The 26,802-nt window shown below is 41.5% G+C and overlaps 1 protein-coding gene across 1 annotated transcript; it reads right to left on the bottom strand.

The window, feature by feature from the left end:
- Positions 1–210: 210 nt before the first annotated feature.
- On the bottom strand, positions 211–25,813 carry LOC120926934 (cbp/p300-interacting transactivator 3-like). The gene is made up of 2 exons (XM_040337239.1): positions 25,679–25,813; positions 211–1,552 (listed from the first exon to the last, which is right to left on the bottom strand). Exon 2 carries the CDS (start codon positions 1,540–1,542, stop codon positions 997–999), a length of 546 nt encoding a protein of 181 aa, XP_040193173.1. The 5' UTR covers positions 1,543–1,552; positions 25,679–25,813; the 3' UTR covers positions 211–996.
- Positions 25,814–26,802: the final 989 nt, after the last annotated feature.

Below are 26,802 nucleotides of genomic sequence, written 5' to 3'. Positions count from 1 at the left end.
CTATTAATTTTATTTTGATATTTTTGGATTTTTTTCCAATTACATCCTGCCAGTTTGTGATTTGCAAAAATCTTACCATTGTAAAATCTGAAATGTGGTCAAAGTGTGTATTTTGATAATGATTGTCAAGATGAGTTAGTGTGTTCTCTGTGCATCAATTTTCTTGTAATGCAAAAAAAAAAAAAAAAGGAAGAAGAAAGGAACCATGTAGACAAGTTGATTTTTTTATTACTGAATCAGGCAGCAAATGACAAACAATTAGAATTCCCTAAGCATTGTTTCCAAAAAAGGAGAGGACCAGCCCTTCTAGATTGCGAGGAGCATCATAGAAAAATCTTTAAATTATATTAAAGGATTTTTTTCATCCCCTGCAAAAATAAAGTAATCTACAGTTTCTGCTCTCGATAGTAAGTTTAGTGCAAGAAGAAACAAAGCTTTAAACCACATTTGTAGCTTGATAAAAATGAATGTCCCCATCGACCACTCACCTTTTTAAGTTCTAAGGGTGCCTTTGAAGTCCAGTGACATTGCATTAAATGTGATTACATCATCACACCAAATAAGTCTCTGATCTGCAAAATACACCTGTGACTACATGCAAATACAAATCCATAGCATACAATCATTATTTCCAAGTTTTACAATAGGACATACGGTATGTTATTCAGAAAAGGCCTGACACTAGCTGTATTCTTTTACTGTTCTGGGAATGTTTACTGTGATAACTGGAACACTAATGCGTACAAGCACTCGCCCTTCTGAAACATTAACCAATGCTTGTTATCACTAAGTGCAGTGCAAATTCCCACTGAAAATAGTCAATATTGTCCCATGCCGGTTAGTAAACCCACTGTTCTCAGTCAGAACATAGGTTATAAGAGATTGTTTTTGTAATTCCAATACGACAGAACAGGACAGGGGAAGGGTTTGAATCCAGATTTTATACAAGCCATATGCAGTGCAAATGAATCTGAACTTTGCTCAAGAAGCGTCCCATCAGCATGTTACTGTGCTGACCTGCTGCTTGCCAACAAAGTCCAAAATAAAGTCCATCTCATTGTGTCCCAGGTAGAGCTCAGGCAGCTCTTCAATTCTGTCCAGACCCAATTCCAGAGCCAATGATGTCAATGTATCTTCATCAATGAGGTCTGCGTCTGTCACATTTAGGATGGGCATGTGCTGGTGGTGGTGACTAGGTGCCATTCTGTAGGTGAGCTGACTTTGTAAAAGTCCAGGGTTCCCCATACTTGGATATCCCTGGTACGGATTGTTGAGTTTCTGAAGTTGCATAGTGGCCATAAGTTGCTGTGTTGCCATATAGGGCTGGGCTTGTCCAGGGTACATTGCTGCCGACGTATGCTGGTGCATATTCATTCTTGTCCTCATATTTCCATCAGGATTGGTACCTACATACTGCATCATTGGTGCTGCAATTGTGTTTCGTATTGCATGAGGAGGAACTTGAGTTTGCATACCGTTCATGTTCATCCTGTAGTTGGGATGTCCGTTGTGCATAGCGGCCATCATCATCGGGTCTGCCATCCCTATAAATCTGAGAAAATATGACAGTTGTTTAAATTGACAGTAATATATACTTTCACACAGTTTAAGCGAAAGCCAAAACATTTTATTTTGCATTTTCGATTCAAACCCCAGCAGGTTTTTTTCCTTTTTATAATTTAGTAGTGTGCGCAGGATAGAAAGTAAAGGGACATTTCCAAAATAAGCAGAAAAATTCCTCCCTAAGACACCCAAGTAGGTGTCTTAGCTAGAAAACTTGTGTTCTAAAAGTTGTGGGTTCAGATATATGGGGGATTTACTAGAACTGGAGAGTGCAAAATCTTGTGTAGCTGTGCATAATAGCCAATCAGCTTCTAAGTTCAGCTTGTTCAATTAAGCTTTGACAATAAAACCTGAAATCCGATTGGTTTCTTTGCGGAGCTGCACTCGATTTTGCACTCTCCAGTTTTAGTAAAGCAGCCCCTATGTGTGATCAACAGTAGATGTTGAAGCATGACAGGTAAACTGAAGAGTTTTGGTGGTGAGAGTTGTTAACAAGGGGTCCTCATCATATATCAGCTTTCAGTAATTAATATTAATGTTAGAATCAAATACAAATAAACTTTTTGCAAGCCAGCTTGTGTTGTTTTTGGTATTATGAATGAAACTTTCAAAAATAATAAAGTGGCACATCACCATTAGGCCTAATACAGGCTTCCCCTCCCCATCCCAGTCTTAGTCCGTAGGGTTCAATATTGAGTTGGCCCACCCTTTGCAGCTATAACAGATTCAACTCTTTTGGGAAGGCTGTCCACAAGGTTTAGGAGTATGTCTATGGGAACGTTTGACCATTCTTCCAGAAGCACATTTGTGAGGTCAGGCACTGATGATGGATGAGTAGGACACATAGGCCAATATAGAGGGGCGTTAAGAGGCAGAAAAATATAAGTAAAACGCCCCCAAGAGCTGCGTTTTTAACGCCCTGTGTGCAGGAGGCCCAAGATGAAACTCCAGATAAACGCTAAAGAAACAGATTAAAGCGAATGGCCTCCAAAATATTTAATAAAGTAAAAAAAAAGTGTGGAAACCTTGAGGCCTCATACACACGACCGAGAAACTCAACAGAATCCATCAAGAAACTTGGTGGGAGAGCTTTTTTGCCGAGGAAAACGGTCGTGTGTACTTTTTTCATAGAGGAAACTGTCGAGGAACAAGTTCTCTTTTTCCTCGACGGGAGTCTCAATTTCCTCGCCGAGTTCCTCGTCGGGCTGGTTTTCGATGAGAAACTTGAGCGTGTGTATGCTAAAAAACCTGCGCATGCTCAGAATAAAGTGTGAGACGGGAGTAAAAGTAGCATTTGTAATGGAGATAACAACACATTTTTCACGCTGTAACAGACTGAAAAGTGCAAATCGTCTCTTACCAAACTTTTACTTAACACGCAAACACATGAGATTAGCAAAAGCAGCCCCCAGGGTTGTGCCAGTAGAATCGAACTTCCCCTGCCATTGTACGTGTTGTACGTCACTGCGTTTGAGAACGAGGAGATTTTGTCTTGACCATGTGTACACAAAGCAAGCTTGTCGAGTTCCTCGACTAGCCTAACAAGGAACTTGTCGAGGAAAACAATGTGGCTTTTCCGACGAGTTCCTCGGTCGTGTGTACGAGGCCTAACAAGAAACCTCATACATATAGGTGAGCTGCTTTACCTGACAAAGGACTTCTATTTATGTTCATCCAGTACTGATTTACATAGCTTTGCTACACAACACAGCCCTGTCTGGCAGTGCAGGAGACTTATGCCCCGTACACACGACCGGTTTTCCCATTGGAAAAAAACCAATGGTTTTCCCCACGGAATTTCTCTCAAGCCTGCCTTGCATAGACACGGTCACACAAATGTTCGGTGGACTTTTGACTGCCAAGAACGCGGTGACGTAAAAGACTACGACGAACTGACAAAATTAAGTTCTATGCTTCTGAGCATGCGCCTAATTGTTTTCGAGCATGCATGTTTTTTTTTTCCCCGTCGGAAAAGCTTACAAACGTTTTTACCGCTAGGATTTTTTCCTGATGGGGAAAAAAGACATCCTGCTTTTTTCCGGCAGTTTTCCTGTGGGAAAAAGTCAGATGGAGCATACACAGGGTCGGGATTCCCGACGAAAAGTTTTTCAGACGGGAAAACCAGTCGTGTGTACGGGGCATACGTTTTACCTCTTCTAACCCTTAGGCCTTGTACTCACGACCGGATCTGTGCGCTGGAAACTGTCTGCCCGACAGTTTCCGGCGTACAAGGCTGATTTGTGTTTTGTTCCGCTGGCGTGTACACACCAGCGGACCAAATTCCCGTCGTACCGGAACGCGTGCACGTAAACTACGTACGACGTCACTATAAAGGGGAAGACCAAAGTTAATGGCGCCGCCCTCTGTTCCTCTTTTGCTAGTTACGTGTTTGCTCGTGTTAGTGAAGGTTTGGTTAGAGCTGATTCGCGCTTCTCGGTCTCCAGGCTTTGACAGCGTGTATTCACGGGTTCAGTGCGTGTGCTTGCGGTAACGTAGTTGTCATTCGGCTATAGGCAAGCAGGTTGTTTCTGCTTTAGCAGTTGCATCCTGTGCGCTCGTATCTGTTTGTCACGCGTTTGTCGCAGGTAGTGCTGGATTTGCGAGTGCTTTCTGTTTCAGTGTGTTCTTGACTGACCAGCCGGCCGGTTTGAAGCCATGATGGAGCAGCAGCGTCAATTTTCGCGAGTTGGTGCTGTTTATGGGATGGCTGCTGGATATGTTCATTTGTCCAGTACTTTGGCCAGAAACAGGGGGCGGAGGCGTTTCTGGACCAAGAATTGGTTGCGCCAGCGTGACCAGTTCTCACATATGCCTCTGCTTAGGGAACTCCAGGAGAATAATCCTAATGACTTTAGGAATTTTCTCCGCATGACGGACCCCGTATTCAACCGTCTGCTGGATCTTCTGTCCCCCTATATCACGAGGCAGGACACTGTGATGCGCCAAGCCATCACGGCCGAGCAGAGGCTTATTGCCACGTTGCGGTACCTGGCGACTGGGAGGAGCCTGCAGGACCTCAAGTTCTCGACAGGCATCTCTCCGCAGGCGCTTGGGGTCATCATACCGGACACGTGTGCTGCCATCATCAAAGTTATGCATGAGGAGTATATTAAGGTAAGTTTCCTGGCTCTAATAATGTGGCCAACTAACTTTATTTTTATTTTCCCAGATATGCTGTGTGTTTAACTAACGTTACCTTTTCTCCCTATGCATGTTGATATCAGCTTTACATGTTTTATTCTTGGCCTACCTGCATATTTGTCCCTTACCCAATATTAACCTGTCCAGCATGCTATCCTAGGGACAAACCCACCTTGCCATTTTTTCAAACAGGACTTTTTGGTTTTTGTGTCCCCCCCTTCAAACTTTTATTGTCCCCATCAGAGGGCTGTGGAGTCTCTTAATGAAGTGGCCCTATATATTTCATTTCCCAAATTCTCCATGCACATTTTTCTAATGCAATTTTAATACTGTGAACTGTCACAAGGATGCTTGTAGGATGTATTTGTTACAAAGTACTAAATCTCTAATTTTGTTTGTCCCCACAGCTACCCTCCACACCACAGGAATGGCAGTCTGTGGCTTCCCAATTTGCCCAGCGGTGTGATTTTCCAAACTGCGGTGGAGCAATAGATGGGAAACACGTCCGCATTGTGCCCCCACCCCGCTCGGGGTCCTACTATTATAATTACAAGGGTTATCATAGTATTGTGTTGATGGCGGTGGTGTCGGCACAGTATGAGTTTCTATATGTGGACGTGGGGAAGAACGGCCGGATGTCTGATGGGGGAGTGTTCGCACGGACTGATTTCTATGATCGTCTCCAAGCTGGTGGTCTGGCATTGCCACCAGATGAAGATAATGTGGAAGGACTTCCGTTTGTGTTCCTAGCGGACGAGGCTTTCGGGCTTGGTCCTCACCTCATGCGGCCTTTTCCCCAGAGGACCCTCACCTCAGAGAGGAGTGTGTTTAATTTTCGGTTGGCCAGGGCTCGGAGGGTAGTCGAGAATGCCTTTGGGATACTCACCAACCGGTTCCGCCTGTTCAGGACATCGATACATCTGGCGGAATATAAATTGGACACCGTTGTATTTGCCTGCTGCATTTTGCACAACTTTTTACGCAGGCACTCCCAGACGTACCTACCCGACATCGGTTCTGAGGCAAGACTACCCTCAGATCCCCTTCCCGGGCTGGACACTGGTCGCGCTGGCTTGGCCCCCCAATCAGCTCGTGAGGTACGCGACAAATATGTTGAGTACTTCATGGGTCGGGGGGCCATTGCTATGCCAGATCATATTTCTTTCTAATTCGGCCCCCAAAGAAAGGAATATTCTAAAAAATAATAAATAATTAGACCATTGGACTTTATACAGTTGTTTGTCATTAATGCTTTTTCTCTTTTTCTGTCTTCCTGGTTCTCTAACTAACTTCTTCAATTGTAATGCATAATTGATTTCTCCACTTTTAGTAACTAACCACATTTTGCACAGTATTCACTCATCTACAAACAGGGTATTGAGTCTAGAAATAAGAAGCAACTCCATTTGTAAATGTTGAGGTCAAGTTTTTTTAATTTTTGCTTGTTCATGACCCCAAAAATAATTTTATATTTTTTTCATTACTCCCTGCTTTTGTACTTAGGAGTCTTCAAAAAATTTTTTAACTTTTTTTTTTTTTTCAGGTAATTCAACCAAAAATATTATGCAGATTATACATTTATTAACAAGTTCACTTTTTTTTTACTCAAATATAGTTAGATTTATTGTTTACATATATATATATATATAGATTATATTTGGTGGGGTGTTTACCGCCTTAAATTTTTTTTTGGCCATATTTTTTAGGCACAAAAAACAATAATTTTTTAACCATTTTTTTTGTTTTTGGTGTGTTTTTCTAAAAGAAAATTTTTAGGTGAGAATTTGGAGTCAAATCTCTACTTCACTAAATTCAGTGATTAGAGAGATTTATAATTCTATATATATATTTTTAAAAATTTTTGGCGTTGTTTATTCTTTATGGTCTAAACTTTATAGTATCCCAAAATGTTCAACATGGTCAAAAAGTAACAAAATCCAATTCCAAAAATATAAAAACTCACAACAGCAGTCAGTCATGGTGTGCTTTCACACTGGAACACGCCAAAATTGGAAGATACACACATTCAGTGCAAACTCGCCAAATGTCATTGGTTCAACAGACAAATGGCCACATGTGCTATCTGACATCATGGGTGATCAATGTCTGTGTTTTGTGGGAGCAAACCCTTCCTCTCAACTACTTGAGGATGGAGGAGGGGGTTGGACCCACAAAGCACAGACATTAGATATTCTGTGATGGCAGATAGCACATGTTGGCACACTGTGTGTGTATCTTCAAATTTTGGCGTATTCATTATTCAAACTGTAAAAATGTTTGTGGGGGCGGGGGATGGGCGGGGGGTGTTTCAGTCTTTGACACGGCCCATCATGTCAATAATGTTCTTAAAATTAGATTCGATGACCATCATTCTTTGCCGCATATTGTCCATTTCCGTGCTGCATTCCAAAAGGACATTTGTTACATTCTGTTCCATGAGAAACATCCTTTCACGCATATTGTGCATTTCAGTGCTGCACTCCATTACCTGCTGAATAATTATAGCAGCACTTGCACGTGAAAATATTGGCACACCATCCTCCTCCCCTAAAACAAAAAAAAAAAATGGCATTTACAATATTATTTTTCAATGAGGCCTATCTACATATGTTTTTTTGAATCAAGCTAGGGTGACACTGACCTGATGGGCTTCTCCTTTCCACCTCTTCGACATCTTCTATCACTCCTCCTTCTTCCACCACCTCCCCATCATCTTCAATCACTCCTCCTTCTTCCACCACTTCCCCATCATCTTGGACTCCTCCTTCATCCATCAATCCACCTTCTTTCAATTCGCCAAATTGTTCTTCCGCCACTTGCCCTTCATCTGCTATGACTTCTAAGTCCAAAATTACTTCTTCCTCCTCTCTTCCTTCCTCCTTTCTTCCTTCCTCCTCTCCTTCCACATCCTCCTCTCCTTCCACATCCTCCTCTCCTTCCACATCCTCTTCTCCTTCCACATTCTCCTCTCCTTCCACATCCTCCTCTCCTTCCACATCCTCCTCTCCTTCCACATCCTCCTCTCCTTCCACATCCTCTTCTCCTTCCACATCCTCCTCCTCCTCCACATGTTGAGATGGCAGATTTTGGCCTTGTCTGGCCCTCTCTGCCTCCTCCAAATGCTGGCGACTTCTTTCCCCTGAAATAAACCAAAAAAAATGTAGACTCATCAGCACACAGATATTGGAGAGCATAAATCGCACACATTGCTTAGAAGATGCTTTCATTTAGTTACTTTTATCTTTCACCAAACCTACATTTTGCAATTACTTCTATATGGCAAGCTCTGATCCTGCCCCTTTTTAGCAAAGTGACACACATGGATGTCCCCCCTAAACTGTATTTCTGGGAGACCCTACCAAAACCCATTTTTGATTTGGGGAGACACAGGTGCTCTGCATTGCAGATGTGAAAACATCTGCTTTATTACCATATTATTTCTAGAACTAGCTTTTACACAATGTTTACAAACAAAGTTTTTGGCCAGTGAGCCATGTCCAGGTGTGTTGTTCCTGGAATAACCGAGCCTTTCTGATAAACTATGTGATGTTACGTTGTTTACTAAGAACACTGTTTGTAAATATGTAGTTATTTATGTTCTAAAAAATAAATAACAACATGTCTTTAAAATTACAAGCAGGCCAAGGAGGCAGATGGTGAAATATACATGGCAACACATTATTGCAGACAATCACCACCCCCCCCCCCCCCAACCCCAATATATATTTACTTACTTTTACGCAGAATTTTAAGTATTTTCTTCATCTGATGTGGCTCCCTCAATTTTAAGTCTGACCAGCGTTTCCTCAGCTGTTCCTTGGACCTGGTGATCCCAAACATCCTCTGCATTCTCCTCGCCACCTTGTCCATAATATGTGCCTTTCGGCGGTTAGGGGTCTTGTATGGCCCTAATTCACCATCATAGTCCTTTTTTCGCATGATGTAAACTAACTCCACCATTTCCTGGAACCGCATATTAGTGGCTTTATATCTTCTTTTCCTTGATCGGGACGTCCCTGCCTCTGTCCCTTCACTTGTGGCATGAGAGCATCGTGCCCGCTCGTGTGACATCGCCATCTTTCCTTTCCCACAGAGATTATGGGCGTGGAAAAGATGAATTCTTACGCCATGGGCGGAGAAGAGGGCGGCGTTTAATACATACGCGGAGTGTAGAGAATGCAAACAACGTGTTTACGTCCGTTACGCGGAGAATCTTCGAGCGCATCCAGAACATACACAGTTAACGCCATATTTCCTAAACTCATTGATTAGGGGCCTCGCAAAGGTGACGAGGGCGGGGTTTCATAAATACGCGGAGTGTTTAAAAGGTTTACGCCGTGATTACGCATCTTACGCGGTAATTAGGCGAGCGTGAGAAACGAGGAGCGAGAGACAGGAAGGTAAGGAAATTAAAAATGTGATCAGCAGAGGCCTTGAAAATGTAGACACATGGGATGGGGGTTTGGGCTGTTGGTTGCACCCTTTTTAAGCTATTCTGTCTATGGGGTACCACAATGTTATTTTGGTATCCAAATGCTTTTGGACACCTCACAAAATAGAGATGTGAACAATGCTGTACCTCATTGACAAGTTTTTGAATGGTGTATTCAGATCAGGCAAAGTATTGTTCAAGTGTTGGTTGTACAGAGGTCATTAGGAAGTGTCTTTTATGTCATCCATTGTCAGGGGTATGAGATTTACACATGAAAGAGTGCCTAGATGAAAACTGTCATTTGTAAGCATTGTTTAATTTAATATATTTAAAATATTTACTGCAATGTGAACAATGGCTCTGCATCTAGCAAATCAATGTTTGGTACAAGCAATGCGGCCGAGCTGCCAATCATTGTTTAAACAAGAGAGACTGTGTTTGGAATTAGATATAGGTAATAAATTTGAAGACACATATTAGATCAAGGTCAACGCTGATCCTTTGGAATATTTATTTTTCTGTGGTTTATGTTTTTGTAATCTAGACTCAAAAAGAAATATAATTTTGCAAAAATTGCAATGGACCTCCTACAAAGCAAGGAATCTATAGAGGCCTTACTTCAAAAATACCAGGACACGCCCATCCTGTGGAATTCAAAACACTCGTTATATTGCAATAAAGAGGTACGAGCGGCAGCACTAGAAGAGCTAGCAAATTATATGCAAACTTGGGTGCCAGGATGCACTGCCAACATGGTGAAGGATAAACTTGCCAACCTCAGAAGCACATACAGGAGAGCATACAAAGCTAATAAAATCAAAAAATCGGGAGCAGCAGCAAGACAAGCAAAGGAACCCAAACTGTGGTATTATAAACAGATGGCTTTTTTGCGGGACGAAATGGAAGGCAGGAAAACGATGTCCAGTCTTTCTTCCAACCTTTCCTCCATGCTACCTTCCAGCGGACATTCCCCAGATGACCACAGCCCTGCAGAGTCGGAGGAAGAGGGCCTGGCTGACAGAGATGCAGATCTGCCACCCTTCGATGAGGAGGTATAGTAGTTTCCTCTATATTTATGGCGTAAATAATTCTTGGTGGATTAATGATTAGATATTGTAAAAAAAAAACCAAGCTGGAAAAAAGCAAACAAAAAGGTGTACAGACAAATAGGTGTCAGGGATGACAACTGCAGGGGTCAGAAGTAGAGTGTATTCAAGTAATAATGAACAGAAAATACTGAACGAAAAACATGAAAATGAGTGTGGTTTTATTTAGCGAAATTGTAAAAAAATTCTTTTTTTTTCCACACAGGAAGAAGAGATCAGCCAGGAGGTGGCAGATCCTCAGGTGTCTGTCAGCCAGGAGGAGGCCGGGGTCAGTGGCAGCCAGGAGGAGGCCGGGGTCAGTGGCAGCCAGGAGGAGGCCGGGGTCAGTGGCAGCCAGGAGGAGGCCGGGGTCAGTGGCAGCCAGGAGGAGGCTGGGCCCAGTGGCCTGCAGCAGGTCCACCCGGCCAGGAGAACCACCACCAGCCAGTCTTCTCCCCCCCAGGTGAGGCCATCAGGCCGAAGGAGGCAGTTGAGGCCTGTGGAGGAGGCAAGCCTCCGCATGATCCAGGAGGCAAGCGCCATCATGAGGGCCCCCCTCAACCCCACAGAGGCCTTCAGTGCCTCATTGGCCCATGATTTAAATGAAGGGGAGGAGGACCAGAGAAGACTGGCAAAGGCCCTGATGAACCAGGTCCTTTGGTGGATGCAGAGGGGCCTGCTGACCCCAGACACTGGGCTATGTGACCCGGCCCGGCTTGCGGAACACCATCCTCCTGCTGCCACATCAACCCCACCTGCAAGACCCCGTGTTCGATCCGCTGGAAGGCTGCCTGGAGGGAAGGCTGGAAAGAGGAGGAAACGTTGATTTTCTGCCTTCCATTTCCTTCCACATAAAGGACATCTTGTTTGTACTACCACAGTTTGGGTTCCTTTGTTTGTGTGCTGCTGCTTCATATTTTTGTGTTTGGCTCCTGAGGCTTGGAAGTTTATCCTTCACCATGTTGGAAATGCAAGTTTGCATATAGTTTGCTATCTATTCTAGTGCTGCTGTTCTTTTTATTTTTTGTGATGACATTTGCCTGAATAAAAGGCCTTTTGCTTTCATTTGAAAACATGTCTATTGTTTGATATACTGTGGGGATTATTAGGCAGCAAACCTTTAATAAATATACAATGGGTAATTTACAAAGGACACACTCCTTGGGGGGGGGGGGGGACATTTGGTGTGCCAACATGGTTTAATATTCTCTAATGAAACACCAACAAAAAAAAAAAAAATTTAAAAAAACATGTAAAAAAAAAAAAGTTTAAATGGTGACATAACTAGAAACAAAAAAATAAATTAAAAAAATGCACATTCCTTTACAAAAATGACTACTCTAAATTATGGAGGACCACCAACCAAAACACACGTCTGGCATAGAAAACATTATTAAAGGATTACATCACAAGCAAGAAATGTGACATTTCAGTATGGGACAACTCTATTGAAATTGCATCAGCAAGAAAACGGGGTTATTCTAGCAAGAGAAGAATTAAGAAAACGAGGCTTTAAAATGTGGTTTAGTGCGCCTTTTTAAGACATTGTTCTCTTGCTAGAATAAAAGGTTTCTAATGACGAATGTGCCATATCCCAAACAAACGCGAGTTTTACCTGAACGAGCGCTCCCGTCTCCTCATTTGGACTGAGCATGCGCGGGGTTTTTGTACGCTGCTTTTGTGTACAGACGACCGAACATGTCTGACGGACACGATTCCAGCAGACTGTTTTAAAGCAAGACCAGGAAACAGTTGTTCGTTGGAAAACGGTCTGGCCGACGATTGTTTGCTGGAATTCTGTCCGTTACTGCCTACACACGAACGAACATGTCCGCTGAAACTGGTCCGCGGACCAGTTTCAGCAGACATGTTTGGTCGTGAGTACGAGGCCTTATACATACCTCCCATACCATTTTTTGATATAGGAATAAGGCACACCTTTTGGCAAAAGTATGTAGGAATAGGACACATCCCCTGTCACGTCCTCTTAAAGAAGAATTATACAAAAAAATATATATATATATATATATATATATATATCTTAAACCCACAACTGATTTTTTTTTACCACTACTATTGCTTTTATACTGGCTTTTAAAATTTACAAATGCAACAATCTAGAAATTGGATGAAAGGTTTAGCACTGGGAAAACGCTTTTTGAAAGACAAAAAGTGAATTTTATATACAACTGTATAGATCAGACCAAAATGAGGGACAAATGAGGAGGAAAGAGGGACAGAGAGCCTTTGTTCCAAATAAGGGTCAATCCTTCGAAATCAGGGACGGTTGGGAGCTATGCTTATAGATCTTATCCATTCCCCAGCCTATGACTGAACAGTGAAAGGAGAATCAGCAGACTGATGAGATCATATGTCATTCTGCTCTTTCCACTTATCAGCATTCTTCATAAAAACACAAGCTTTTTTGAGCTGCCCTTCCTATTCCAAGTCAAAGCTCTGCTGTACAGGGATTGCAAATAGGCTAATACTAAATCAAATCCAGGTACAGTAAAACCTTGGTTTGAGAGCGTTTTGCAAGACAAGCAAAAATGTTTAATACATTTTGACTTGATATACAAGCGATGTCTTGATAGAGTAGCGTCATGTCACAACACAGTATAAAAGAGAAGAGAGCAAAATGGTTACATTTAATGAAGTTACAACTTTGCTTTGATATACAAGTGCTTTGGATTACAAGCATGTTTCTGGAACAAATTATGCTCGCAATCCAAGGTTTTACTGTGCTTGCATTGCTTGCATTAAAAAAATAAAATAAAAAAATGTAATGGTGTATTAATGATTATAGAGCTGCATCCATTTGCATCTTTTTTTTTTTTGTCCTGGGTTTCAGCTCTAATAACTGCACAAGCCTTTCAATTACACTAGATTGTAAATATGTAATCTGGGTTCTGCTAAGTACTATAGATAATGCGATATGAACCAAGAGTGGATATTAAGGGGTTAATCGCTAATCTACATACTATAATGAAATTATATTTTACAAATTAGGTAAAGATATATCTAAGGCATTTAAAAAAGATATTAAATGTAATTAATGTAATATTATTTAATCAAATTTGAAATGGCAGCACCAGTCACAAAACCATTACAAGCACACATAAATGTTCATGCCTTGGTAAATTACATTCCCCTCATTTCTTCTCCTGGTGTCATGGTGACGTGGAATGAGAGTAAATCTTCCAAATTCACTCACAGATTGCGATACAACCATGTCTGAAGTTCCAACCCTTCCTCACTTTATTCAAAACAATCAAGGGAAAAATGTTGTGCCTGGAGCTAGGCTTTAAAAATAAGTTTACTATATTATATGATTATTATTATATAGATCTTAAGTCATGCCAACAAAGTATGGTTGTTTAGTTTTTTGTCCTCCCAATCTCACTCATCTCAAGGCTGCTGTAAAACGCTCTGGTAAAACTGGGCATACTCTGATATTAATTTTGGCACATTTGTGTGGTTGTCTCAGGAGTTGTGGTGAATGATCTCAGAAGCTGACCCCATTAAATGAACATCTGTATTGTAGATTTTGTTGGTTTGAAAGTGTCAGGGATCACACTAATCTTTGACCATTCTTCCAGAAGCGCATGTGTGAGGTCAGGCACTGATGTTGGCGAGAAGACCTGGCTTGCAGTTTCCGCTCCAATTCATCCCAAAGGTGTTCTATCGGGTTACAGTCAGGTTTCTGTGCAAGCCAGTCAAGTTCCTTGGGAGCATGAAATTGTACAAAATATCTTGGTATGCTGACGCCTTAAAGCCTCGTACACACGACCAAATTACTCGTCGGGCAAAACACATAATTTTCCTCGTAGAGTTCCTTGTTAGGCTTGTCGAGGAACTCGACAAGCTTGCTTTGCGTACACACAGTCAAGACAAAATATCCTTGTTCTCAAACGCGGTGACTACAACACATAGGACGGCAGGGGAAGTTCGATTGGGGGTTGCTTTTGCTAATCTCATGTGTTTGCGTGTTAAGTAAAAGTTTGGTAAGAGACGATTTGCACTTTACAGTCTGTTACAGCTTTAAAAATTTGTTCTCTCCATTACAAATGCTACTTTTACTCCCGTCTCATACTTTATTATGAGCAAGCGCGGGTTCCTTAGCATACACACGCTCGAGTTTCTCGTCGGAAACCAGCCCGACGTGGAACTCGACGAGCCAATTTGACTCCCGTCGAGGAAAAAGAGAACTTGCTCTCTTTTTGGCTCGACGAGTTCCTCGACAGTTTCCTCGATGAAAAATGTACACACGAACAGTTTCCTCGGCAAAAAAACTCTCCCACCAAGTTTCTTGATGGATTCTTCCCGAGGAAACTGTCCGAGTGTACGAGGCCTAAGAGTTCCCTTCACTGGAACTAAGTGGCGAAGCCCAACCCCTGAAAAACAACCCCACACCATAATCCCCCTCTCCACCAAATGATTTCGACCAGTGCACAAAGCAAGGTCCATAAAGACATAAATGAGAAAGTTTGGGGTGGAGGAACTTGACTGGCATGCACCTCGACCCGAAAGAACACCTTTAAGATGAGTGGAGACTGCGTGCCAGCCCTTCTTGTTCACATCAGTGCCTAACCTCACATATGCGCTTCTGGAAGAATGGTTAAACATTCCCATAGACACACTCCTAAACCTTTTGGACAGCTTCCCAGAAGAGTTGAAGCTGTTATAGCTGCAAAGGGTGGGCCAACTCAATATTGAACCCTACGGATTAAGACTGGAATGCCATTAAAGTTCATGTGCGTGTAAAAGCAGGCGTCCTAATAATTTTGGCAATATAGTGTGTATATATTCTCTCTCTCTCTCTCTCTCTCTCTCTCTCTCTCTCTCTCTCCCCCTCTCTCTCTCCCCCTCTCTCTCTCCCCCTCTCTCTCTCCCCCTCTCTCTCTCCCCCTCTCTCTCTCTCTCTCCCTCTCTCTCTCTCCCTCCTATAGATAGATATACAAGTGTCCACAATGTGATTAGTAGTTAATGAACGCTGTGGTCGTGCGTTTTAGATTATTGCAGTTACTACCTAAACAAATGATCAGTTCTGACATCCGTTCATTTTGATTTTGTTATTTTTTTGTGATGACCATTTCTCTAAAACAATACCTCAGCCAAAACTGTTTTTATTTTTACATTGGGTGGTGTGGATAATGGTTAGAGCCTTGGTTGAGATCTTCTAAAAATTCTATCAATGTTTTGTAGCAACAGATTACTGGGAATGTCATTTATCCAGTTTGTACAAATATTTGCCTTAGAAACTCTGATCGACCTCTTAGTTTTTCCCAGAAGACCTATTACAATACTGGAACCGATCATGTGACTATAATAGACACAACCTTCCACGGCATTAGGTTTAAACATATGTAATATGCTTCTTTTTTTTTTTTGCCCTTTTAACAAAAAGTGGCATTTCACTTTACGGCAAAGTACAAACACACACAAAAAAAATATTGCATTCCTGGCTCACTCTAATGAAAGTCCCTGGGTGCACAATACAAAAGATTTGTATTGATGTGGATGTAATACGCACAAGTATTTTGGCCTCTTGCATACCAGGCATAAAAAAAAAAAAAAAAAATGCAGGCGTTTGGCATTTTTTTTCTTAAGTTCTAGGCGCCTAGAAACACCTTAGAAAAAAAAAAAATACATCCAAATCTAGTGCTCATGTATATATAAAACCAATATTTAGGCTGGATTCAAACCTATGCATTTTTAGTGCTTTTTGCATTTTGCAGATTTGCACTACAGGCCATTTACCATGGTTTCCTATGTAACACGTTCTGTAGTGCAAATCTGCAAAATGCAAAAAGCACTAAAACTGCATAGGTGTGAATCAGGCCTTACAGAGTCTTACTAAAAATACATCTCACACCTATATAACCATACATTTTCCTATGTGCTGTTACTTTCTGCCCAGTGATCCTATTGACTCTGCCGGCGACCTCATAAATGGATGGTAACATAGAAGCAATGTCAGGACAAGGCGATCCAGCGCAAAGATGCCAAACTGCATCCCCCCATGCCCCGCCCCCTTCACTTAGGGTTAGGGCCAGGATGCCCACATCCCTGCGATTAAACCATTGCGCCCAGGACAGCCGCCCCTCCTGCCAACCCCTTGTCATGGCCCTGCATGAAAGAAAAGGTTCAGCCACAGAAGCCTTTATAAATGGCCTCTAATGTGTCAGCTCTGTGAAATTCTTTTATATTTATGTACCTTAAAAGGAACTAACATTACTACTTCATGGGTGGGATCCAATTATGACCAGGGTGCTATCTACATATTTATATAGAAATTACATACTATGTAGCACTGTACAAAGTAAGCGACACCAACACAAATCAGCATCTGGTCAAAAGGAGCTTACAGGCTAAAGTCCCTGACAAAGTTATGCAAACACAATCAAATTTTATGGCTAGTTTGTAGAGAAGCTGATTAGTTGTACAATCAGAAGTTGGGGCACCTGAACAACCCTCAAAGATGAAGGATGAGCATACAAACTCCATGCAGCTGTTGTACTTTGTAGGATTTGTGCTGAGGACATAGTGCTGAAAGACAAGTCTCTAAATACATAGCTATCATGTTGCTCTCTATAGATGTTCCTCCCAGCACTCAAGGGTGTTTTCCCAGCACTCCTTTTTTCAAAATAATCTTTAGTTTTAATTTTCCCTTGTGAAATATAGACAGCGATGTGGAAATATAAACCTTAAAAAGAAAGCTGCAGTGAATAAATATGAAAGCTGCCATTGTGAACCTCCCTTTCAGAAAATATTGTCTACCTGGCTGTCGTGCTGATCCAAAGGCTTCGCTGCCTTCAGGAGTATTAAACAAGTATGCACATTTTTAAACTGAAGTTTTTCCATAGTTATTTTGGATCAATGTAAGCATGAATGTCTCATACCTGACTGATCCCTGTGTAAACTGCATATGACTGTAGTAGTCACCACTACTACAGTGATAGCAGCAGTCTTGGCTTCCGTGAACAGCGCCAAGCTTCTGCAATTCTGAATAGTAACCACAGGGGGTTGCTTGCTCGTCACTGCTGACCTTCAGAAAAAGCCATGTATATATATATATTATATATGTAGCGCCTGGCTACTTTCATAGCTGGTGCTGCTGTAAATTTAGTGGGTGATCAGAGAGTTAGTTGCCTCTGACTGTGTTTATTTGGCAACATTTAGGGCCTCTGTTCCAGCTTTGGCTGTACTGTGTGTGTACACTGTCGTTGTCTGGGGAGTTGGTCCCGCCCCAGACCGGCAGGTAGCAGCAGTAGAGTCAAGATAGTGTGGATAATTCTCCTCGGCAGCCAATCAGGAGGGTTGATCGCCTCGCTGTGCATGCTGGGGAGGGGGTATTTAGGGGGGACCCCAGTGGTGTGGAGTTCATCTTCGCCGCCCTCCACCTGGGCAGTCGTCCCACCACCCTGTGTATGGCCCTCCTGGCCGGGGTGTGGGTGTTTCAGTGTTCCTGGCTCTGGGACCACGTTGGTCCGGAGCAAATGATCTGCTTTGTGGGCTCAGTGTGTAGACTGAGACTGCAGGTGCAGAGTTGTCCTGTGCTGTCCGTCCCGAGGGAGGAAGCCGACCGATGAAGAACCTGTCTGGGAAATACCAAGCACGAGGCTGGTATCTCAAGAGAGGCCTACTGCTTCATTGTTTCTGAGAGGCTGGACGATGGTCGCCTATCAGTCCCGAGATTACTAAAAGCTGTTCAAGGGAGATCCGGGTGCTTAATCCAGTGTTGAGAAGGATTTTGGACCGAGAATATCTCCACCTTTGGGAAGGTCTGTGGCAGAGACTTTGCTAAAGTTCAGAGTGACATTCTGGCTGCTAGACCGGTGAGAGCAGCCTATCCAGATGCACTATACCCACTCTGGCTAGAGTGGCGACGCAAGTTGTCGTTGGAAGCAGGACTGCTTCCGAAACCCTGTTATACGTCTGAATCCATTACCTACCACTTCTTCTATCATCTCACCTACTACTACTACTTTTACCATTTTTACCCCGTTGGGTAATAAAGCACAAGAAAAGATACCTACAGTGTGGACATTGACTTTCTTACAGCTCTCATCCAGTACTCTAAATGGCGGAGAAACAGAGGTAACATGCCACCCAAATCAAACCAGCAGCTCCTTCGGGGGTAGTGCTCTATATATATATATATATATATATATATATATATATATATAATATCAATCACTATCTATATAAAGATATCTCTCTCTCTCTCTCTCTCTCTCTCTCTTTGGGACACAGCAAGTATTGAAGCTAGTAGATCAGCATGACACCTAAGCTGGCCACACTCTAGAAGGTTTTGGTATTAACTTATCATGTGAAAATTCCCATCAGTGAATCCAATGACAGGATGAATGTTATTCCAAAGTACCTACTTTTAACATTTGATTTTGATGCGAATGGACTTTCCCAAGCGAAAACCACATTCACTGTTACAGAAAATTTTCCTCAAATGAACAACTTATTTTAACTGCAGTCGAAAACAATGTCGATTTGACTACACTAAAGCCCCGTACACACGATCGGACCTTTGTCCGACCAAAATCGCATCGGAATTCCATCGGAGTAAAAGAGAATATGTTCTCTATCTAAACTCCGACGGAATTCATCGGAATTTCCGATGGAAAAAAAATCAGATGGACTTTTTCCATCGGAAATTCCGATTGTGTGTACGGGGCATTACATTTAGGAAGTTCAACAAAGATTCCTAAAACTACAATTTTTAAGTGAAATTCTACGAGTTTAGCTCAAGCTTTAAGAAACAAGTATTTTCACAAAGGGTCCTCGGCATGGGAGCTTTTGCAAAAGGTTTGTTGCTTTTAAAAAAAATATTTCTTGTCATTTAGATGCAAATTTGTTCACATACTTTATTCGCCAAAAGATATACTTTTCAGAGACACCTTTTTCAAAAGGAACATGTCTATTTTAGAACATTACTCCTACATAGCACTGTTTATATCTGCCTTTGTTCTCACCTCCCACATTCCCCCTAGAATAGCTATCTGGTTGACATAAAAATCTCTACAGCCTCAGAGATTAACAACAATATGCTGGATCAGTGAACTTGATCCAACTATAAAATTCTGATTATGGAGCCGTACATGTTACTAAAAAAGTAAGGATTACAGTATAAATAAAGCCAAACTTTTTTTTGTTTTAGTTTTTTTAATAGAGTCAGATATATTTAAACCAGCTTTCATGTTTTTTTTTCTGTTCTTGCTGTCTGGGTACACATTTTTCATTACCTCCTGTCCTGAGACACAAGAAGAAATTAAAAAAGATCTCTTCAATGTAGGGAGGGGAGGCCTTTTTTTGTCATGTTTTCACTGAAGCAAGTGTACCCATTTGAAGATTTCCCCCCTATTTCTTTTTTCAGTGACTACTCAAGATTTTGATTTTCCATCACTTTCAGCCCCAATCACCAGGAAAAGCAGAGAGGTTGAATTTCTCCAGCAGTCACATAGACACTAATAAAAGCTTGTAATACAGAAAACCACACAGCCAAACCTCATGTAGACCCATCTATAGCGGACTGAGGACAGCTAAAATGGAGTCACCATAAAATTCCAAAAATCAGAAAAATTATGAAAAAAAGCCAGCTTGATATCCAGAGTAACCAGTTACTGAAAGCCATCTTGCCAACATCTGCAGTAAGCTGCAATATATACATTTGCAGTGACCGTTTACGGGAAGCCATCATGCTAACTTGACATCCAAAGTAACCTAATACTGAACGCCATTATACCAACTTGACATCCAGAGTAACCTTTTACTTGAAGCCATCATGCCAACATGATATCCAGAATACCCATTTACAGAAAGCCATCATGCCAACTTGACATCCAGAGTAACCTTTTACTTGAAGCCATCATGCCAACATGATATCCAGAATACCCATCATGCCAACTTGACATCCAGAGTAAAGGTTTACTGAATGCCATTATACCAACTTGACGTCCAGAGTCATTGTTTACTGAAGGGCATGAAAGCTAACATGCCAACTTGACATCTAGGCGTAACCATTTACTAAGAGCCATCATGCCAGCTAAACATCTAGGAGTAACCATTTACTGAAAGCCATCATGCCAACTTGACATATAAAAGTAACTAATAATTCAAAGCAATCAAGCTAACTTGACATCCAGAGTAACCGTTTACTGAATGCCATTATACCAACTTAACATCCGGTCATTGTTTACTGAAGGGCCAACATGCCAACTTGACATCTAGAGTAACCATTTACTGAAAGTCATCAGGCCAACTTGACATCCAGAATAACTGTTTACTGAAAGCCATCATGCCAACTTGACATCTAGAGTAACTAATTAGTGAAAGCCATCATATGAACTTGACATCTAGAGTAACCATTTAGTGAAAACTATCATGCCATTGTGCCAACTTGACATCCAGAGTCACTGTTTAATGAAAGGCATCCCACTGACTTGATGTCTCGAGTAACCATTTATGCCCTGTACACACGATCGGTCCATCCGATGAAAACGGTCTGATGGATTTTTCCATCAGTTTTCGATGAAGCTGACTGATGATCAGTCGTGCCTACACACCATCGGTTAAAAAAATTATCGTGTCAGGACGCGGTCACGTAAACCACGTACGACGGCACTATAAAGGAGAAGTTCAAATTCAATGGCGCCACCCTTGGGGCTGCTTTAGCTGATTTTGTGTTAGTAAAAGACGATTTGCGTTTTTCTGTCTGTTACAGCGTGATGAATGTGCCATCTCCATAACGAACGCTAGTTTTACCAGAACGAGCGCTGCCGTCCCCTAATTTAGTCTGAGCATGCGTGGATTTTTAACCGATGGACGTGCCTACAGACGATCGTATTTTTTCTATCGGTTAGTTAACCATCAGATAATTTTAATACAAGTGCCTAGTTTTTTTAACCGATGGTTAAAAAACCGATGGGGCCCACACACGATTGGTTAGTCTAATGAACACGGTCCATCAGACCGTTTTCATCAGACAAACCGATCTTGTGTACGCGGCATTACTGAAAGCCATCATGCCAACATGACATCCAGAGTAACCGTTTACTGAATGCCATCAAACCAACTTGACATCTAGCGTAACCATTTAGTGAAAGGCATCATGCCAACTTGACATCCAGAGTAACCATTTACCGAAAGCTAGCATGCAAACTTGACAGCTAGAGTAGCTATTAATTGAAAGCAATCAAACCAACCAGACATGCAAGCCCCATATCAATATAAAACACCAGCGCTTTGCGGGTACGTGGATCTTCTTTACCAAAGGTGATAAGCAGAGCCATCTTGTCCCGATATGGGACCTAAGTAAACAGTTACTCTGGACATCAAGTTGGCCTGCTGGCTGGATTATTTCTTTGGTTGAGTAATAAAAGTCTGTACTCTAAAATATAAAAAAAGGCTTTAGATACGGTACTTTCCATTAAATTGAACTCATGACTGAACTATAATCTGTGTACTGAGGGAGTGGTCAATGTATCTAAATATAATTATGTAGCAGGATGATTTTTCAGCTTCCTGTCCTTGGGAGAACTAGCAAAGTAGTAATTGTGACTCCCAACCCCCCTACAACCCACATGTCAGGATTATTGACTGACAGCAGTTTATTGAAGCACAACAGATGTAGGGAAGTCAGATTTTGTAAAACATGACATTATCATTACCTCTGTTATACATAACATAACTTCCAATTTTTTATGTTGTTTGAGATACCAGAGCTATTAAACAGGCTGCAATTTCAAATGTTAATGAGTTACCCCAAAAATCAACAGCATATTTGGTTGATTCAATGTAAGTGTTCGATATTCTTAACACAAAGCAGAAATGACCACACGGTACAATGCAAATTTGTAATGCAATGTATAGGTCTAAAGGGGGCCCCAGATCGTAAAAAAAATTGATTGAATATCTGGAAGTATCACTAAGTCTAAATGAATTAAAAATATGTTTTTGACATTAAAAGAAAAATGCCCCAAAATACATTTGAAAAATTTAAATTACAAAGAAAAAACTTATTTGTGTCCAATCAATACACAAGGTGCTTGGGGAATCAGTTTTTTTTTTTGGAAAACATCAAAGATGATAGAGTGCTTAGCTTAAGCATTTAATGCAGAGCAGTAGTAGACATGGGGTGGAGGAGGGGGGTATAGATATCCCATGTTGTAAAGTGCTGCGCAAGCTGTTGGCGCTATATAAATGCTGTATAATAATATAAATAGAATAGATGAGCTCATTCACACTAGTTCAGTTGAGCTGTGTTGATTTGCACAGGCCTCAATGCACTAAAACAACATTTGTTTCTATATGCCCTGTTCACACCGCAAAATTGCATTGAGGTGGATTGTGGTGCATTATGTAAAGATAAAAAAAAATGCTGTATTTTTACAAAGTGCAACTCATCGCACCACATGTCACTGCACTACGGTGCAACATGTTGTAGTGTAAATATGTGAATAAAGTGTCATCTTATGACACTTCAATAAAAGTTAAAAAATGTTTAGATTGTAAGCTTTTAGGAGAAGGGCCCTCTTAACCATCTTGTATTTTATTGTATCGTAACTGTACTGTCTCCTTGTATATTATAAAGTGCTGCGCAAACTGTTGGTGCTATATAAATCCTGTGTCATAATAATAAAAAGAAAAAAGTAAACATTTTGTTGCATTGTAACAATGTATCACCCCTCAGTGCTTCTACACATCGCACACCAGCATGCAGAAGTTTTAGCAAGAGCACTTTCACACCAATTCACTTCAAAACTGCCAGTAACATGCCTGAGTGTTATTGGAGCGTTTTTGCTGTGCTATTGCAGCGTTTTCGGTGCGGTATTTACAGGACACGTGACAGAAAAACTACACGCTTAGAGTCGGTTCACACTGGGGCGGCACGACTTCGGGGGCGACTCTCCTGAGGACGACTTCAGAGGCGATTTGCAAAACGACTTCTGTATAGAAGTCAATGCAGGTCGCCCCGAGCCGCCCCCGAAGTCGTACAAGAACCTTTTTCTAAGTCGGAGCGACCTGCGTCGCTCCAATTAGAACGGTTCCATTGCATTCAATGGGTCGCCCCAGTGTGAACCGGGTCTTAGTGAGGGCATTTTTGATGCAGTTCCCATTCATTTTAACGGGGAGGAGCATTTATGGGGGCGTTTTTTTTTAACTCCCCAAACATGTTCCAAAAATGCTGCAAGCAGGATTTCTTTTTACCGCGATGGAAGCGTGCTGCCACAGTGTGAATACATTTATTGATTTTAAAGTGAGGTATTTTTCTTGAGCTTTTTAGGGACTTTTTTTTTTTACATAAAAGCACTAACAAAAAAACGCCTGTGAAAGCGGCCTAAGTTCAAGCTTATTCTGGGCAAAAAGTTTCATTATAGTATACTATACTATTTATGGTATATTTAGTTCGTAGAGGAGTCCGTCCTTACTTAAAGTGACACTAAACTCTGGTTTAAAAGAAACAAATGTATCCTTGTAAAAAAAAGTGCCTTCTATTGCTCTCAGCCTTCTCCAGATCCCTTTGTTTTGCTTCTGTGATCTGACTTCCTGTTAGAGGGTGGCTACGTTCGTTCTCCATAGTCCCCCTGTATGCAGGAACGTAATTGCCATCTCGTGCTTGCTTCTGAACTATTATTATTATTATTATTATTATTAATATTATACAGCATTTATATAGCACCAATATTTTATGCAGCGCTTTACAACTTGGAGGGTAGACAGTACAAATACAATACACTTTAATACGGTAGGAATCAGAGGGCCTTGCTCTTTAGCGCTTACAATCTATATGAACTATTATTATTATATAGGTTTTACCGTATTTATCGGCGTATAACACGCACAGGTGCATAACACGCACCCTAACTTTAAGAGGGAGGTTTCAGGAAAAAAACATTCCACAGCCCCCTGCGTATAACACGCAGGCACAGTTTACCCTCCATTTTTAGAGTAAAAAAGTGAGTGTTATACGCCAATAAATACAGTATATAGCATCAACAGTTTGCGCCACGATTTACAACGTTACTATGGGATTTGTAGTGCGCATAAAGCAATGAACACTGCTTGCTCCAAACAAATGAAAGTACATGGGGGGGGGGGGGGGGGGCGAGATTTCAGAGCTCACAGTGAAGGTTATAAGGAAGCAGAAAAAACACCGTAAGAGATTAGTTCATTAAAAAAAGATTATGGGGCCATTAAGTAGTGGATGTGCGTAGAAGAAGGGTTTTATATAAAACGGTTTACATACTCGTGATGCATAAAAATTTAACAGATTGCAATATTTTCTCCATCAGATCATTCCCCACAGTTACTATCTTTTGTATCACTTGACCCTCCTAGATTGTAAGCTCTAAAGAGCAGGTCTCTCTTATTCCTCAGTACTGTTTGCCCTTGTGTTGTAAAGCTCTGCACAAACTGTTGGCGCTATATAAATCCTGTATGATAATAATAATAAAATAAATCACTTCTGATTAATTAAATCGGAATTTGGAAAGGCTTACTAATAATGGGAGAAAAAAATAAATAATAAAAAAAAAACTATAAGAAAATTACAGCACCCAATCGGAAGCCTTCAGAACCTTTCTTACACTGGTGTGACTTTACTTAAATGCATTCTGATTGGTCACCATTGATAACTGCACTTTGCGCTGATCATGGAAAAAAGCCTGTGGCCCTTTTTCTAGCCAAACCCACGGTTCATTAGCTTGTGTGCGCCGGCTGTGACATCTGGCTTTGAAGGAGTTAATGACATACTTACTGATCCTGTGTTGTGACACAGCTTTCGCCCTACATAATAAAGGGATTTGCTGCTCAGGGTTAAACAAAGCTGCACTTCCCAGCTTACTGCTGAGACTCCAACAATTAACTGGCTATAGGCTCGATTTACAAAAGCTAAAAACACCAAGATAAGGATCTTTTTTTTAAATGACAGTTGCATTTCTATAAAAAATTGCTGAGTCCAATGAGATTTGAAAATGACAGTCACATGGCTAGAAAAATAAAGATGGTTATCATTGTGTAAAGCTTTGTGTAGCGAGCCCTATGGGAGATCTACACCATACATACACATAAAAGGATTGTATAAAAAAAACAAATATCCATTGGTCAGGCTCCACAAAGCTTTGCGGATCAGCATGCATTTGGAATGTGTGTGCATTTCACACCTTACTGAGCTGCAATGCTGGCTCACATGGGATTTAAATGAAAACAAAGACGTTAAAACACAAGTTTAACCTCTACATGGCTGACCAACGCCAAATCTAAACCGATCGATCGCACAGACGCTTACTCATGCTCATAGTAAACTCTGCATAATAAAACAGAATAATATTTATAGCTTTTATCATTACAGCTCAGTCATTCATTTCTAGTATATAAATACAAATAAAAGAAACAACAACATATATCCAAAAACAACATACACACACACATCAATACTCACCAGAAATGGTCTCAGTCGGTTTGTCTTGTGTCTGGACTGTCAAGGCATACAGCAAAGCATCTAGAAATTCAGAAAACAATCCACCCTAGTCCTTACAACAGCTAGTGTGCTGAATAGGAATCTATAGAAAGAGAATGTAGGGAGGAGGTGTCCTCCTAGTCCCTCCCGTCACTCCTAATTGGTTGGCATCAAGCCACACAGATGTCCCTAAACGTGTGTATAGATGTGATCAACTGCTGCTTTTCAAAGGGTTGCAACTCTGACACATAGGGCTCAATTTACTAAGCGATAACAATTGTTATTTTCCCCGACAGACGTTGTTTTCAGCGACCTGAGCTAAAAGGGATGGTTACGTGGCTAAAAATAACAATTCTTATTTAAAGGGGTTGTAAAGGTTAGTTTTTTTATTTTTTAAATAGGTTCCTTTAAGCTAGTGCATTGTTGGTTCACTTACCTTTTCCTTCCATTTCCCTTCTAAATTATTTTTTTTCTTTGTATGAATTTCTCACTTCCTGTTTCTCCTCAGTAAGCTGTTCTGGCTGACTAACCCCCAGCCAAATCATGGGGGCAAGCTTACAGGAAGTGAGAAATTCAGACAAAGAAAAAAAACTTTTAGAAGGGAAATCAAAGGAAAAGGTAAGTGAACCAACAATGCACTAGCTTAAAGCGGGGGTTCACCCTAAAAACAATTTTCTAACATTACATCCAGGATACTAACAACATTTACAGTATGCAGGTCTTTTTTTTTTATCGCTGTACATACCGCTATATTGAGATTTTCTCCCCGGCTTCCGGGTTCTGATTGCTGCGGGACTGGGCGTTCCTATCCCTGGGTTAGATGATTGACGTCTGGTGAAACAGTTCCCATGTCGCCCAAGGCGCGTCACCAGATTTCCGTAAATAGCCGAGTTGCGATTTGGCGCTATACGGCGCCTGCGCCCGCCGTTTAGAGCTGACTGCGCAGGCGCCGTATAGCGCCGACTTGCAGCTCGGCTATTTACGGAAATCTGGCGACGCGCCTTGTGCGACATGGGAACTGTTTCACCAGACGTCAATCATCTAACCCAGGGATAGGAACGCCCAGTCCCGCAGCAATCAGAACCCGGAAGCCGGGGAGAAAATCA

The sequence above is a fragment of the Rana temporaria genome, chromosome 2, assembly GCF_905171775.1.
Source record: "Rana temporaria chromosome 2, aRanTem1.1, whole genome shotgun sequence".
Lineage (NCBI taxonomy): Eukaryota > Metazoa > Chordata > Amphibia > Anura > Ranidae > Rana > Rana temporaria.
This window is presented reverse-complemented; position numbering and strand designations above follow the sequence as displayed.

Excerpts from the sequence above, each read along its gene's own strand:
- LOC120926934 (XM_040337239.1), bottom strand. The coding sequence starts at position 1,542 with ATGGCAGACCCGATGATGATGGCCGCTATGCACAACGGACATCCCAAC.